This window comes from Sorex fumeus, unplaced genomic scaffold (genome assembly GCF_029834395.1).
Source record: "Sorex fumeus unplaced genomic scaffold, SorFum_2.1 ptg000093l, whole genome shotgun sequence".
Classification (NCBI taxonomy): domain Eukaryota; kingdom Metazoa; phylum Chordata; class Mammalia; order Eulipotyphla; family Soricidae; genus Sorex; species Sorex fumeus.
The window spans coordinates 10,570,969-10,588,218 of record NW_026606150.1 but is presented as its reverse complement, the minus strand read 5'-3'; the positions used below and the strand labels follow the sequence as shown (position 1 = coordinate 10,588,218).

General features: G+C 45.9%; 1 protein-coding gene across 1 annotated transcript; it reads left to right on the top strand.

The window, feature by feature from the left end:
* Positions 1 to 141: 141 nt before the first annotated feature.
* PSMD13 (proteasome 26S subunit, non-ATPase 13) lies at positions 142 to 14,214 on the top strand. The gene is made up of 13 exons (XM_056131683.1): positions 142 to 421; positions 1,370 to 1,448; positions 3,321 to 3,355; positions 3,442 to 3,497; positions 3,688 to 3,731; positions 3,922 to 4,008; positions 7,006 to 7,177; positions 9,309 to 9,388; positions 9,465 to 9,590; positions 11,874 to 11,936; positions 12,721 to 12,801; positions 12,935 to 13,051; positions 13,748 to 14,214. Exons 1-13 carry the CDS (start codon positions 327 to 329, stop codon positions 13,841 to 13,843), a joined length of 1,131 nt encoding a protein of 376 aa, XP_055987658.1. The 5' UTR covers positions 142 to 326; the 3' UTR covers positions 13,844 to 14,214.
* Positions 14,215 to 17,250: the final 3,036 nt, after the last annotated feature.

Genomic DNA, 17,250 nt, shown 5'->3' with positions numbered 1-17,250 from the left:
GCTCGTCCCCTCCCGCGCTCGTCCCGCCCCGCGCTCGCCCCGCCCTCGCCCCCGCCCCGCCCCGCCCTGTCCACCCTGTCGCCGGGATGGGCCTAGGACTGGCACCTCCCAGACGCGGGGCCCAGTCAGGGTCACATTTCCTGAGGTACCGAGAGTCACTGAGGCGCGCCGCGGCCGGGCGGTTGCCCGGGCGACCAGGGGCGCGGGGTCACGGCGGCGCTCCCGGCCTACCCCGCGCGGCGCCGCGCCGGAAGTGAGTGAGCATTTCCGGCCCTGCTCCTCGCGGCGCGGCTTGTGTTGCTGTCGCTGCCCGGGGTCTCGCCGTCATGAAGGACGTTCCAGGTTTCTTACAGCAGAGCCAGAGCTCCGGGCCCGGCCAGGCCGCCGTGTGGCACCGTCTGGAGGAGCTCTACACCAAGAAGTAAGTGCGGGACGCGGGGCCGGGGGCGGGCCGGGGCGCGCCGGCCGCCGCGGGGCCCACTGCTCTCCTGGCCCGCGTCCCGGCAGCCCCGAACCCGGCCCGAGCGCCGGCCTGTGGCGCCCTGGCCTCTCGAGCGGCCTCCTGCGGCCCGGCCGCGCGTCACGAGGAGCCCGTCGGCGGCGCAGGGGCTGCAGTTCCGGCGCCCCAGGTTGGCTCTTTCCCGGCGCGCTTCTCACTAGGGTGGTCGCACCCGGCTCGCTTTCGGCTTCCTCGCACAGACCGTTTCGGGGCAGTCGGGTATCTGCTGCTGGCGTTTAGCATGGAAGTGTTCGCAAGGATTTCGGCACGTTTTGGTGGTGGCCAGCAGCTTCCTAAGACCCGCTCTAGCAGTTTCTGAGAGACATGTTTGGTAATTGGCAGATAACGGCTTTGTGTTGCCTAACCTTTGGTCTTTCAAAGTATTTTACTGACATTCTCAGAAACTAACGTGGCTTCAGGTGTGTTATGTTTCTGTTCTATGTTGTAGTATAGGTGGTCTGCTCTATTAAGCCATTTAACCTTTCGTCCCTTTCTCAGATGAGGAAAGCGAAGCTCAGCGTAAGCCCCTTCCCAGGAGACTTAGGAACAAGAGCCGGGAGTTTCAGTGTAGACAGGCGATTCCGAAAGCTTGGTCTGCAGTCCGCCTGCACAGTAACTTCACAGTAGCTCCTCGAGGCAGTCTAGAAAGATGTTCCCCGTTTGTCGCAGAGAAGAGTCAGTCTTAGGCATAACATCCCAGGATGACATAACCAGTTAAGTAACAGAATCTGGTGTGAAACCTATGTGTATCAACAAAAGTTTTCTTCTCACCGCGCAATAAAGGTTTGTTAGTGTCTATTTGATAGGACCGTTGGAGCTGAAGGTGTCCAAGAATATCCGTTCAGTTCTTACGGGACTTAACATTTTCAGGTTGTGGCATCAGCTGACACTTCAAGTGCTAGACTTTGTGCAAGATCCCTGCTTTGCTCAAGGAGATGGCCTCATTAAGGTAAATGCTTCACCATACTGGGTCAGATGGTATAAATGTGCATAAGGACATTTTTCAATATTGGCTGGGGGCTGAGCGTGTGACTCAGCTGTAGAATGCATTTCTCATATGTATGTAGTTCCTTCGTGTGATTCCTAACATGGCAAAAACTAAGTGAAAAATGGGTGAAATAATAAAACAGTACAATCACTTTACTTCAGGTGATGTGTTGAGTACCTTATTCTTCGTAACAACATCACGATATAAATAGTATTGATACTCTGTTGTGGTGCAGAAAAATATATTTTACGTAATTTGACTCAGATGGCAGCTGATTTGTGGCAGGAGGGGATTCAAACATTGTCTTCTCAAACCCTTTATAAAGAGACGGGTAGAGCATTTGCCTTGCAGAGGCCTGCCTACCCAGGTTCTATCACTGGCACCTCATACGGTCCCCTAAGCCTCTCTAGAAGCCATCTCTGAACACAGCCAGGAGTAACCCTTAATTAACCACCAGATAGGACCCAAAATATAAATATTAAGCCCCCCTTGTAAAAGATTGTGTCGGTAGGCTGGAGCTAGTGCTTTGTATGCCGAAAGTGGGTTTCAATACCTGGCACCACGTGGTACCCCAAGCACTGAGTGCCACTGGGTACTTCCCAAAACAACAAAAAAGCTCTCATATAGAAAGTTTGGTATCTTCTTGTTTAGACTGTGGATGTGGTATACTTTTGGGAAGGTTATTCAGATACTGAAAGTTCAAAATCAGTTAGAGGATGGGATGTGCTAAAGATGAGGATTGCCATAGGAATGCCATCATAACTGCCAGAATGCCTCTTACCTTACCCCCCAATCCTGTTTGCTTGCCACAATGCTGGTACTGTGGAAGAGAGAATACCTCTTGTGCTTCACTGTGGGGGTTGAAAAACCTGGAAGGGGACCTGGCATAATACCACATTGTTTGCATAGAGCAGTTTTTAAAAGTGTTGTCAACAGAAATTTTAAAGATACACTGTTCCAGTCTTTCCCAGGTTCCCAGAAACACAATCACAAATTCCAGAAACACACTCACGCATTTATTCAGATAGCTTCCTCTTAGAGGTCTTCTGTGATGGAGTTAGAGAGAGATTACAGTAGGTAAGACGCTTGCCTTGTGCACAGTTGACCTCGCTGGGTTTGAGCTCCAGCGCTGTATGTAATCTGCCAAGCCCTGCCAGAAATAAGCCTTGAACACCACTGAGTGTGACCTAAAGAAGAAAGTAAAGTAAAGTAAAGGCCCTCCCGTTGATCGTCGATTTGCTCGAGCGGGCCCAGTAACGTCTCCATTGGAGACTTTGTTGTTACTGTGTCTGGCATATCAAATACTCTCGGTAGCTTGCCGGGCTCTCCGAGAGGGGCGGAGGAATCGAACTCGGGTCGGCCATGTTGGCTGCGTGCAAGGCAAACGCCCTACCCGCTGTGCTATCGCTCCAGCCCAAAAGAAGAAAAAGGGGGGAAATTATTTCATAATATCTTATTTGATACCTTTCTTTGGATTTCAAATGAGTCCAAGCTTTATGCCTGCGTTACAGTTAAAAATTCATAGGGGCCTGAGTAATTTGCCCAGGACACATTATGTACTCACACTAGAACTTTCCACCTCATATGTCTTTGGGCTCCTAAGATTTTCTTTAGGTTTGTATCTACTCATTTGACATTTTATCACACAAATGAATTTGTAGTCTTCTGTTAGCCTTTAAATTTTAGTGGACATTGTCCTCTGCATATTGTGAAAATGATAAAAATGTCTTAATGTTTGTTCTGCCTTCTATCTATGGTCACTGAGGTAGAATTAGACATTTTAATTTTGCTAAATGAAATCCAGTAATTATTCTCTCTGTTTTGGTTCCACAGCTTTATGAAAACTTCATCAGCGAATTTGAACATAGGTAAAACTCCTTTGTCAGTTTTTTTACTTTGAAAATGAATACAATTTCTCTTTTTGACACTCAGAATCTGATGATTTTTATTTCAGGGTGAATCCTTTGTCCCTGGTAGAAATTATTCTTCACGTAGTGAGACAGATGACGGGTGAGTCTCACTAGGTTTCTTGAGTTGAGCCAAATGGCAATTAAAATACCTTGAAATAGAATTTAGTTGGACATTTAAAAAAAAATAGAGTCTAACTTAAGTTTTTGTTTTGTATGGTATAGTCATAAGTGGAAACCAGCCTGTAAAGATACCATGTTGGCGATTCTTTTGTTTTTGTTCTTTTTTCCAGATCCTAATGTGGCTCTTACTTTTCTGGAAAAGACGCGTGAGAAGGTAAATGTGAAGTTTGAGCCAGATATTTTGTTTACCTCCCAAGCACAAATTGGAGTCTTAGAGTCTGTGCCTGTGCTCACTGCCCATACCTCCAGAGATCAGTGTTTTTGGTCACGTAAGTCCAATGAGCAGAAGCCTTGCTTTGTTACTCTGTGCCCACACTTCTGAATTTTTCTTTTTCTGGCTCCAGGTGAAAAGTAGTGATGAGGCAGTAATCCTGTGTAAAACCGCAATCGGGGCATTAAAATTAAACATTGGAGACCTACAGGTTACAAAGGTAAGATTGCCATCATGCAGATTTATCTTTGTTTTTCATAAGTTGTTTAAAACTGGAATAGGAGGGATTAAGAGAGCACAAAGAGCTTGCCTGCTTGTTTTTTAATGTGGGAACCTCGAGTTCAGCCCCTGGCATCATGTAGTCTTCTGAACACAACCCGATATGTCCTAAAGCAGGGGGGAGCTCTTTGTTTTTTGGAAGGAAGGAGGAAATGGGACATCTGGTGGAACGTATGTAATGCTGAGGATTAAACCCGAGTCAGCCTTGTGCCACCTTACCCACTATCCTGTCTCTTCAGCTCCCTCTAGCATACCTTTTTTTTTTTTAATTAAGGTATCACTACTGTTCCCTGTCATTCTGTGTGTGTGTGTGTGTGTGTGTGTGTGTATTTTTTTAACCTTACTGAAGAGTAAGTTGCGATATGATGACTATTACCCTTAAACAAAAGAGCACTTCCCTTTTATACCGGCTGGAGCGATAGCACAGCGGGTAGGGCGTCTGCCTTGCATGCAGCCAACATGGCCGACCCGAGTTCGATTCCTTCGCCCCTCTCGGAGAGCCCGGCAAGCTACCGAGAGTATTCGATATGCCAGACACAGTAACAACAAAAGTCTCCAATGGAGACGTTACTGGGCCCGCTTGAGCAAATCGATGATCAACGGGAGGGCCTTTACTTTACTTTACTTTACTTTACCAGCGTTTCCATACAGCAAGGAGATCATGTAACTTCAGCTAGTCTATATCTGTTGAGGGTCTTGCTGCCCAGCCATCCTACTCACCACTGACCAAGGTCATGTAATGTAATGCTCATCCTTCCTCTTTCTACCTACTGATTACTGTGGAAGGATCTTACTCTTTTTACTGTGCATATTTTTGTTCTAGTGTAATTTTAGAAACAGATATAGATACCACTTACATGATCCATTCACATTTAATAAAATTCAGCATTTTTAGGGCTATATCCAGCAGTGCTCAGGGCTTTCTCATCCATTTGTGCCCAGGAATCACCCTCATTCTATCTCTTTAGCTCCTCAGATGGCCCTCCCGTTGTTCGTCGATTTGCTCGAGCGGGCCCAGTAACGTCTCCATTGGAGACTTTGTTGTTACTGTGTTTGGCATATCGAATACATCACGGGGAGCTTGCCAGGCTCTGCCATGCGGGCGAGATACTCTCGGTAGCTTGCCGGGCTCTCCGAGAGGGGCGGAGGAATCGAACTCGGGTCGGCCATGTTGGCTGTGTGCAAGGCAAATGCCCTACCGCTGTGCTATCGCTCCAGCCTGCTCCTCAGATGCTTATTTTTAAAAGATCTGGTTTGGTAACCAGCACACTCAAGAAAATATTGGGGGCAAGTTTTCTTGTTCTAAAACAAACTTTGGCCCAAAAGATACTTCGGTGTGGATGTGTGTGGTGGGGCGGGGGGGGTGGGGTGCCATGAGACATGAGATACCAAGGCCTGACGTGCTCTTCTACTTGAGCCCCATACTAGCCCCTCAAAAAATACTTCTTATTGTTTCTTCGGGACCAAGGGGGGCATATACACATTGGTGCATAGGGGTCATTCCCAGCTCTGTGCTCATGGGTTGCTTCTGGCACCCCTCCAGTGACTGTGTGGTGCCAGGAATCAAACCAGGATTGGCTATGAGCAAGCCAAATGCCTTGATTCCTCTTATCTCTTCTGGCCCTCTATTGTTTCTTACTGCATTCCAGTTCTATCCCATATGTATGTTGAACTGTGTTTTGTTAGACATGTTTGAGACATTCATAGTAACTAACTGAAAAATGTTGTGATAGTACCTACCCTCTGCAACCAGCATAGGAGCAAAGGAATGCAGCAGAGTTGGAACTGTGCATTCCTTTAGACCAGTCCTTCTCCAACAGTGCTCTCCCCGCCCCCATGTTTGGTGTTGCTCATGTATTTCTTTATGCTTTACTTGATGCGGATATATGTAACTATCATTGACTTACGGTATTGTTTTAACTGATGGGCTTAATACTATGTGAATCCACATGTTCACACATATACCCAGGTTTTTTCTTGGGGGCCACACCTGGCAATACTCAGGCTGTTCCCAGCTTAGTGTTTTCTGGTAGTGCACAGGGAACCATGTGATACCATGGATTAAACCCAGGACCCACGCGTACAAAGGCAGTGCTCCAGTCCTTTGAACCATTTCCTTGGCCCAAGCCGCTTAATTTTTACTGTTACATGTGATTTCAGTGTACAAATATTTTAGAGATTGTAGTCTCTGGTCGCCTATAAAAAGGGATTTGGGTTGTTTTTGTTTTTCATTTTTAAATTACAAACAATGATGTTTACCAGCATTTCTATGCCTGAAATCCCTGTGTAAATGGGCAGAATCTCAGCAGGATGTGCATTTGAAGTTATGGTCTCCTTTTCTAGACATTGCAAGATATTTTTCGAAAGTGGCATAAGCTCCCCACAGCACCATCCAAGCCCTCTTTAAAAATTACATAAAGTTGGGGCTAGAGCAATAGTACAGTGGGTAGGGTGCTTGCTGTGCTTGCGGCCAACTTAGCTTTGATCCCTGAAATCCCACATGGTCCTCTGAGCACCACCAGGAGTATATTTCTGACTGCAGACCTAGGAGTAACCCTTGAGCACCTCGAGATGGGGCCCAAAAACAAAAAAATTTTAAAAATTAAGAAAATGAATATTAATATGATTAAGGATTTTATTCTTGATGACTGGCCATTACTGACCTCTCCATTATTGTCTCCATTTCTATTTATTATTAATGTTTCTTTGCCCTTTTCTCTATGTTCGTTTGTGCGAGTCCTTTTTATAGTTGTTCATAGTCCCTTAATGGGGACTGTTTTTTCCCCACTCTGTAGCTTGTGTTTTTTTGTGTTTTGGATGAACTGTAATTGCATTTTCGGTGAGTCTTTTACCCAAAGGTCTAGTGTTTTTTGTCTTGTCATACTACTTTTCAAAATGTTCTGATTCAAAGAAAGGAAACTTTGTTTCCTGCGTATAGGAAACAATTGAAGATGTTGAGGAAATGCTGAGCAATCTGCCTGGTGTGACATCGGTGCACAGTCGTTTTTATGATCTTTCTAGCAAATACTATCAGACCATTGGGAACCATGCATCCTACTATAAAGATGCTCTGCGATTTCTGGGTTGTGTCGACATCAAGGATCTTCCAGGTAAAGAGGTATTAAAGTTTCTGTTTCAGGGGGAGATTCCTCCTCAGCTCATCTATGAGGTGCAAGAGGCAGCAGGTCTCAGGAGCTACTCAAATGTAGTCATCCTTTCTGAAGAAAGCCCATGTGGTAAGAGGGTGCGAAAGGTTGTTAAAGTTTTTTCTGTGTTATATTGGTCTTCAGGATTTAATTAGAATAAAATGAGGCTGACTTCTTAGCCCTTTTACTGTTCTTCTCCATGACTTAACTGTTATCCAAGAGCAGCCTTAAACTGCGTTTTTTTGACTGAGAAATAATTAGGAAACCCTAGGTTATACAGGGTTATAATCTAGATATACAAGTCAAACATTTACTTGATGACAAGTCATAAAATTCAAGAATAAAATTTTTAAGTTTTTTACGATCCCCTCTGGGTTTACAAGCTACAGTTTAAGGAATTGGTTTCTAAATCAGAAGTTTTTAAAAATTGTATCATTATTAAATATCTTTACTCCTTGCAGAATAAAGGGAACAGTGAAAACCCTTACTTGAGTCTCTTGTCTTGAAAACAAATGTTAACTCTGGAAATAAATTGCAAAAATTCCTCGAGGCTTTTGAGAGTGGAAAGAAAAGAGATTCATACTAGATGCGTGTGTGGTGGGTATGGGGCAAAAGGAATAAGAATTTAGTTAAAAGTTTTTTGCAGACTGGGGCTAAAGTGATAACATGAAGCGTGGATAGAGCACTTGCCTTGCACACGGCCACCAACCCAGGTTGGATTCCTGGCATCCCATAAGGTCCCCCGAACCGTGCCAGGAGTAATTCCTGAGTGCAGAGTTAGGAGTAACCACTGAACATCACTGGATGTGGCCCAAAGACCAAAAAAAAATTTTTTTTAGCAGACTTGAACCTGTTTCAGTGTTTCCCAAAGAGATACCCAGGGTGGAGGATCTGGAATGATTCAGGCAGGTGGTAGTAGCTTTGGATGCAATTGAGGGGCTCCTTTTGTTTGCTTTGAAAGGGTAGATTTCCAGATGGGGAACTAGTGATTTCTTTTTTTCCTGTGAAGGACGGTAGGCCATCTAAGTGTGAGAACCTCTACTTTAGATGATCCTCATAGACTACTATATGGAGCCATTTCTGGAGAGATAGTACAGTAGATGAGGTATTTGCTTTTCTGATTTGATCCCCGGCACCCCATATGCTCCCTTGAGCCAGCCAGGAATGATTCCTGAGTGCAGAGCCAGGAGTAACCTCTGATTATTTGCAGGGTATGACCCAAAAAATTGAAATGTTCAATACCAGGGAGCGATAGCACAGCAGGTAGGGCGTCTGCCTTGCACGCAGCCAACATGGGCGACCCGAGTTCGATTCCTCCGCCCCTCTCGGAGAGCCCAGCAAGCTACCGAGAGTATTCCATATGCCAGACACAGTAACAACAAAGTCTCCAATGGAGACGTTACTGGACCCGCTCGAGCAAATCTATGATCAACGGGAGGGCCTTTACTTTTACTTTACTTTACCAGGGAGAGGACACAAGGAGTGGAGCATATGTGTAGCTTACAGGTGCCCTAGATTTGACCTCCAAACACCACTAGATATGGCCTAAAAATTAAGCAGTGAATGGGTGTGGATGCGTTGATGGGTAGATTTCCAGCAAAATCCATACATTCAGTTGCTAGTCAAACATATTAATCCTCTCTCTCTCTCTCTCTCACTTTCATTTTTTGGCCTCACCCAGCAGTGCTTGGGGTTGTTTTCAGTTTTCAACATGCTTAGGACACTGTGTCATGCAGGAGGTTAAGCACTGACTGCGTCCATATAGACCACATTAACTTTGGGAGCATTTCCCAAAACTTTTTTTTGCTTTCTGTCGTTGTAACATAGCTATTACAGAGAATACTTACTTTGAGGTAGGGGTGTTGGGCCACACCTTTTAGTGCTCAGGGGCTTCTCCCAGCTCTGGTTGATGGCCATTCCTGGTGATGCTAAGGGGACCGATATGGGATCAACCACATGCAAGGCAAACACCTTAACCTCTTCCTCCTCCCCATACTGTCTCTCGGCCCTCTTTACTTTTCTATGTGAAATGTTTAAAACCAGAAGGACTGATTCTCATGACTGGAATGTAACTGGAAGTGTATTATTGCTGTAGTGTCTGAGCAACAGGAGAGAGCTTTCACGCTGGGACTAGCAGGACTTCTTGGCGAGGGCGTTTTTAACTTTGGAGAACTCGTAAGTGTACCCTGGGCACAGATTGCTGACAAGGGGAAACTGATATTTTATCCGCTGACCATTTCCATCCTTGCAGCTAATGCATCCTGTACTGGAGTCGCTGAGGGGCACAGACCGCCAGTGGCTGATTGACACACTTTACGCCTTCAATAGTGGCAACGTTGAGAGGTTCCAGACTCTGAAGACTGCCTGGGGACAGCAGGTTAGAGTGGGGGAGATTTGAGTATTCCCCTATCACACCTAACTACAACCCCAAGCTCAGATACTAACCCAAAGGGGGAAAGAGAGGCAGTCTTGTTTTCACAGAGTAGCTAGTAAAGGGGCTGGTTAGTTAATAAAGCAGTTACCATAGTAGTGCTCACTGCTACAGATGCAGAGTAGGGTGTCAGAGCATTGTCGGAGCTGGGCAGAAGGGCTTACCCAAAAGGCTGCTTAAAAGAAATTGTGCATTTTGTATGACCTTAGGAGTCATACAAAGAACAGAAGTTAGCCAAGAGAGCAAGTCTAGTTTTTTCTCAGAATTCAGAATAAACTCATAGAATTAACACATAAAAAGACTTGAAGAAGGAACTGGAAAGAAGAGTTATAAAGTAGATCTAGCCAGCCTAATCTATGTTCTGATGTTGCAGATTGGGAGAAAATGGGCCGTTAGAGAAATGGCCAGCTCTGGAAACATAAAGAACTTGAAGGAGTTCTTGCCATCTTGTCATCTCTGTTTTTCCAAGCAGCAGGAGCTTCTCAGGGTAGTGAGCCTTTTTTAAGACTGACATGTTTAGTACCTTTGGCAGAAAATGTTCCCTTCAGGGCTGTGTAGAGGTGTTTGTTACTAAATGTTTGAATCAAGAAATCTACTCTTCTTTGTTCTATGCTGAGCAAATTAACATCTTGATCTACCTGCTCACTGAAAGATTATATACAGGTCAAACAGAGGGTTATTTTGGTTTCATAACATTATTATTATTGTAAGTTAATAAGCTGCTCTTTCTATTCAGAACAAGTCTTTGGAACTTTCAGATGCCCACTTGACTGAACTGAGCAGGCATTGCTCCCATACCTGCTTGGCATAATGTCAGTGGTGGAGTTGTGCCTATTCTATGCTTTCTCAAGAATCTTTTTGAAATGACTACATTCTATGGGCTGGAGCGATAGCACAGCGGGTAGGGCGTTCGCCTTACACGCGGCCAACATGGCCGACCCGAGTTCGATTCCTCCGCCCTTCTCGGAGAGACCGGCAAGCTACCGAGAGTATTCGATATGCCAGACACAGTAACAACAAAGTCTCCAATGGAGACGTTACTGGGCCCGCTCGAGCAAATCGACGATCAACGGGAGGGCCTTTACCTTTACCTTTTACCTTACATTCTATGTGTCTGCCCCTTGGACAAGGGTCTTACAGTAGGCAGTCTGTTGATGAGTCTTAAGAAAGGTGAAGTGAAAGTGACTTGAAGCTTGGGGACTAGAGCGATAGCACAGCGGGTAGGCCATTTGCCTTGCACGTGGCCAACTTGGGTTCGATTCCCAGCATCCTGTATGGTCCCACAGCACAGCCAGGAGTAATTCCTAAGTGCAGAGCCAGGAGTAACCCCTGTGAATCACTGGGTTGACCCAAAAAGAAAAAAAAAAGCTAATAATGAACTTTAGTGATCAACAGTAGAAGATGTTTGGATTGGACGGCCTATTTTCTTTTTCATTTAAAATATTTTTTTGGAGGTGGGGGCTATATACTCATGAGTGCTGAGGCCTTAGTCCTGGCTTTGCCTTCAGGGATCACTTCTGGCAGGGCACTGGAGTCCATCTGTGGTACTGAGGTAAGGACCTAGATTGATTATGTACTAGACAAGTGCCCAGTCTCTTCAGCCCCTTTTTTCTTTTTATTTTTTTTGGGATTTTTTTTGTTTTGTTTTTATGGTTTTTTTGGTTTTGTTTTGTTTGGGGGCCATCCTCGGAGATGCTTGGGGCTTACTCCTGGCTCTACATTCAGAGATTGGGCTCAGGGGACCATATGGGGTGCAAGTGATCAAACTTGGGTGAGCTGCATCGAGGCAAATGCACTATCCTGCTATACTATTGCTCTGACCCTCTCTTTCATTTTCTGAATAGTGGTCCCAGTAGTGCTCAAAAGCATAATGTCAGTGGTGGAGCTGTGCCTATTCTATGCTTTCTCATGTCAAGAATCTTTTTGAAATGTCTACATTCTGTGTGTCTGCCCCTTTGACAAGGGTCTTACAGTAGGCCAACCCTGTCTGTGCCCAGCTCAGCAGTATATGCCTGATGTTTCACTGCAGAGGTCCATGCAATGTTTGGGAGCCAACTAAAACAAACGGTGGTATTCAGGGAGCTCTGCAGTGCTAGGAATTGAACTCAGGACCTCACACATGCAAGGCATGTGCTCTCCTACTGGGCCACATCCCTATCCCCCGTTTTATTTTTGTGCAATCTGCTTTTAAAGGCCAAGTTAGGTAACAGGCCTCTTTTTGTTTTATAGCCTGATTTAGCAGCCAATGAAAACCAGCTTCTGAGGAAAATTCAATTACTGTGCCTCATGGAGGTAAGCAAGCATCCTGAAAACACATTGTGACCTAAGGCCCTGTGTGTGCAGGGGTGCCCCTGGTTCCTGATGACTCCAGGTGCTGCTGAGTGCACTTCCGACTGTAATGCTGCTCTGTACCTACTCTCCATCTTCCATTTTCCCTGCCATTAGTTTAAATCTTGTGTTTGGAATCTCAGCTTTGATTGATGTCTCCTCAGAGGAATGAATTGATCATCTGAGTGGACTTCAAACTTCATTTCCGTTGCCCTCAGTCATTCTTTGCTCTCACATTGTCTTTCTGGTAGAATTTTGTTTTAGACTTCTTGAACAAATAGGTCTCAAGTTTCTGTGGATTGTAGAATTGACACATGTCAGATAAAAGGACATTTTTAAGGAAATTGATGATTAATATGGAGCGATAGCACAGTGGGTAGGGCATTCGCCTTACAAGCAGCCAACGTGGCCGACCTGAGTTCGATTCCTCCGCCCCTCTCGGAGAGCCTGGCAAGCTACCGAGAGTATTCGATATGCCAAACACAGTAACAACAAAGTCTCCAATGGAGACGTCACTGGGCCCGCTCGAGCAAATCGACGATCAACGGGAGGGCCTTTACCTTACCTTTATCATTTCACATTACCTAAGCATAAAAAGTTTGTTCCACATATGAAGTAGGACTTGATATTAAAACTTAAGTTAATGGGGTATTAACAAGATCTGTAATTTCTGAACAAATATTAACAAAAGCATATCAGTTGTCTCACCACTTTTTATTTGGAAATATAATTAATATAATTTTTTCAGATGACTTTCACACGACCTGCCAACCACAGACAGCTCACCTTTGAAGAAATTGCCAAAAGTGCTAAAATCACTGTAAATGAGGTACAATTCTCGGACTTGGGATATTGCAGCAGTAGAACTGCTGCACAGAGGGACCAGGATCCTGTGTGAGCTGCTCCCTCAATTCTAGTACCACAAAAGAAACAGCAGCTTACAACAGCCCCTCTCTGCACAGGTGGAGTTGCTGGTGATGAAGGCGCTATCAGTGGGACTGGTGAAAGGCAGTATTGATGAAGTGGATAAGCGAGTTCACATGACCTGGGTGCAGCCTCGAGTATTGGATCTGCAACAGGTAAATGATAGGATTGAACTCCATGGGTCACCTTTAGAGGTGCTTTTGGTTGTCTCTATGATGCCTTATTTTATTTGGAGGGAGGCCATTTAGGAAGAAAGCATTAGTAATTGAGAGATTTCAGAGATTAATTACTACTGTAGGAACTAAGTTTTTCAGAGAACCTAATTTAATGCAAGCCTAGGATTTGAACCCTGCATTTAAAAGCTTATGACAACAATGCTGGTTGTGCTGATGATGCCTTTTAATCCTAAAATTGGTACTCTGATCAAATATGTTCCTGGTCCTAGGATTTGAGCTCAAATCCATCTCGTTGATATTTGTTGGAAATTTAATCCTGTGGATTTCCTCTATTGCCTATTTTCTCTTTTTTAAATGTCCTTGTGATAAGAATTGACTGGGATAATCCTATTTCACACATCCCACTCTCAGCTCTTATTATTAAAGATTAGCTGGTGGGGCTAGAGTGACATCATAGTGGGTAAGGCATTTGCCTTGCACAAGGCCAACCCGGGTTTGATTCCCAGCATCCCATATGGTCTCCCGAGCACTGCAAGGAGTAATTCCTGAGTGCATGAGCCAGGAGTAACCCCTGTGCATAGCTGGATGTGACCCAGAAAGAAAAAAAAAGAAAGCTGGAAGTGAGAATGAATTCCCAGAAGTCTTAACGCTTGTGTCATCCTGGTTTGCACTCAGATCAAGGGGATGAAGGACCGCCTGGAGTTCTGGTGCACCGATGTGAAGAGCATGGAGATGCTGGTGGAGCACCAGGCCCATGACATCCTCACCTAGTACCCTTCCCCATACCTGTCTATGGGCGTTTCATGACTGAGGAACCTCGCTGTTGAGAAGATGTGCTTTACATCAAGGGTGAGGGTTGGGATTCTGTTTAGAGTAGTGACTGTCCTTGCTGTAAAAGCTAGGGAGCCTGGCCAAAGGGGGACCTTCCTTCATGGGTGTCTCTGTAGCGTGGAGACCTGATGGAAAGGATCCACCGGGTCTCAGGTGATACGGCAGGCAAGGGTGAGGATGCCTCAAGAAAGACCCCACAGTATGCGAAGAAGGTTGTCTCCAAGGTTGTCTCTGACAGATACACCTCATGAACATCTTTTCCAGTTTGGCTTCAGAATGTTCGTGTAATAAACATCTTTGCTTTCTCCTTTCTTTGGTTTTTTGTTTCTGTTTCCTTAGACTTAGCTTCCATGTCAGTCAGACCCAAAGAGATAAAAAGCATGAGAGATTGACTGGCCACTTGTCTCCCGCTTCTTTAAGGAAGCACGCGCGCGCGCGCACACACACACACACACACACTCACACACTCACACACACGGACTCCCAGAGACATGCTTCAAGAAATTTGGAAATTAGGGGCCAAAATGATAATACAGCATGTAGAACACTTGCCTTGCACATGGCCAGCCCGGGTTCAATCCCTGGCATCCCATATGGTCCCCCAAGCACTACCAGGAGTAATTCCTGAGTGTAGAGCCAGGAGTAATCCCTGAGCACTGCCAGGTGTGATCCAAAAAGCCGGGGGACGGGAATGGAAACTAAACTTCAGTTTTCTTCTCAGAACTTTTTGCCCAGTCATCCAGTTTCCTAAGGCTGACTCAGTCCTGTTTGAGACCAGTCCTTGCTTTTGACATGATTCCCGGTGTTTAATGAACCCTGTTGGCCTAGAACAGGACATTACGCTGCATTGAGATCTGTGCTACTTCTAGCAGTCATCCAGTTTCCTAAGGCTGACTCAGTCTGGTTTGAGATCAGTCTTTGCTTTTTACATGAGCCCCAGTGCTTAATGAACCCTGTTGGCCTAGAACAGGACATGACGCTGCATTGAGATCTGTGCTACTTGTAGCTGTGTTATCTTACAGATGGTTTTCCAGATTTTGAGTGGTTTATGTTGAAGTCAGATACTTGAGGGTTAACTTGGGTGTGAATTCTCAACTGTTTTTATTGACTCTTCAAGAGCCAACTCTTCTCCCTTGAACATAAAGCTGGAATATACATGAGAGTCCTCTGAACTCAGTCGTTAGCCCTCACCATTTACGAGCAAGCCTCCTGCCTGCTCGAGACTTTGGAAACCTGGCTTGCAGGTGTTCTGTACAAGTTCTTCTGGAGTGGACACCAGCAGTGGTAGGACTGAGCCAGCAGAACTAAAAGAAATTTCATCCCTTTAAACGAGCCTGGCTTTCTGCGTTCTGACATGAAACCCACCTCTTCTTGAGAATGACTCAGGATTGTCTACTCCTCTCCCAATCAGGCCCTCCTGCTGCCTTGGAGATCACTTGCTACAGGAAAAATGAGTGCTCTGCTGGCTTAGCAGAGAGAGACGTGCTATTGGAGCCATCCTAGGCCTGGGATGTGGAGGGACAACCTCAGCATGGTGGTTGGATGAGTTCTAGCTGAGTTCTGTGGATCCTCTGGAAAGTGAGGTTTTTATGATGTGGGAGGCAGCTGGTTCCTGTCACAGGGCTTGCTTGGCAGAAGGATGGGTGTTTGGAATGGGGGGAGAGCCAGTACAACAGCAGTCTTTTCACTGCCCTCTCTGACACAGGACTATGACCTGCCTGGTGGGAGGTGAGTCTTCGCCCTCTCTGGGGAGGACTTTCATTTTGTGAAAAGAACTATACAGAAGAGCAGGACCAGGAGTCAAGTACAAGCATGCGAGGGGAAGAGTGATGAGTGAAGGATAAACCTTAAGGCTCATAGAGCTGAAGCAGCTGCTTTGCATGCAGGACCTGCAGGTTCATGCCTGGCACTGCATGAACCTCCGCACTGCACTAGCACTAGACTCAAGTGCTGCCAGTTATGACCCCAAAAATAAAAAGGTACCTGGGTTATAGATCTCTGGATGGAGCCATGAACATTCACCTTCGTTTCTTTTCTGTGTTTTGGGGCCACACCAAGTGTTGCTCAGGGGACTATTTAGCAGGGCTGGGAGCACATGCAGTCAAGGGTGGAACTCAGGGTTCCCACATGCAAAGCCTGAACTCCAGCCCATGTCCTTTCTTCCCTGGAGGAACAGGAAGTGTAAAGAGCTCAGCTCCATCAACCCAGTACTTGGTCAAGCCCAGCAACATGGTTGCTGGGGATACTCTATCACAGACTCTGCTCCTGCAAGTGCCACAGACCTGGTATATCCTTAAGTGTCCCTTGTATCAAGACCCACCTCAAGGGCCAAAGGTGCCTAGACAGTACTATCTGGCTGGCCTAGATGCTGCTCCACCCAGCCCAGCTGCCCTCTCCTGCAGATGAGTTACTTGTCTTCCCATCACTGTTGGAGAACTTTGCTACTGTCTGGAGAACTTTGCTGCTGTCTGAGGAGCTGAGCCGCTCCTCTCTGAAAATCTCACCTTCCTTGAGAACTTTCAGAGAATGCAGCAAGAAATGGACCCACTGCCCTCTCCCAGTCTTCGTACTCCGTCAGAGCAGTGGGACTCTCTCTCCTTGGGCAGTCTGTGCACCCAGACCCCCCCCTCCCGATGCTAGATTTAGTGTCCATGTCTTCTCCAGCCATTCTCTTGACTGCTGAGCCTTTTCCTCCCAACCCCACCTGACCTCTTCTCTGTCCACCTCCATGGTCTCTCTCAACTTGAATACCCACAGCTCCCTTGTTATGATATTTAGGGTGTTTCAATGCTACCCTTCGCCTCCACTTGTGGTGAGTCTCTGATGCCCTGTGGCTTGCCCGCCTTTCCCTCCCTCTCAGACCAAATGTCTGAGCCACAGCCTGCCTTTCCCTCTCACACTAATACTACACCCAGTCCCTCAAGATTATCACGCCCCATCGGAGTGACTCACCACCCTCTCCCAATCTGACTCTGAAAGAATGGGGTACTTCACGTCTGTTCCACAAGCTGCCAGGACAAAGCTCAAAGAAAAACCCAGTCTTGTCACTGCATTGACTCTGTAGGCTCCACTTGCTTCCTCCACATTATGGCTTCCAACAGATGAGTAATCTCTCCATGTCTGCCTGTGTGGGAAGCTGGCCCTTTAACTGACCAGCCTGCCCCTCACCAGCTCCCCTACACTCCTACCCTGACCTCCTTCTTTGCCATAGACACACCATACTCCCACCCCTATGGGTATCTACTTGGATAGCCTCTCCCTCATGTTTTTATTTAATTTTAGATTGCAATGTTCAAATGACATTGATATTTGTTGATTGCTTTTGTAGCTGAAATATAAGCCCATGA

What these genes read in the sequence shown, in the direction of transcription:
- PSMD13 (XM_056131683.1), top strand. Translation starts at nt 327, where the DNA reads ATGAAGGACGTTCCAGGTTTCTTACAGCAGAGCCAGAGCTCCGGGCCC. An exon ending in CGACATCAAGGATCTTCCAG is followed by an intron (nt 7,178 to 9,308) that starts GTAAAGAGGTAT and finishes TTATTGCTGTAG; the next exon opens with TGTCTGAGCAACAGGAGAGA. An exon ending in CTAAAATCACTGTAAATGAG is followed by an intron (nt 12,802 to 12,934) that starts GTACAATTCTCG and finishes CTCTCTGCACAG; the next exon opens with GTGGAGTTGCTGGTGATGAA.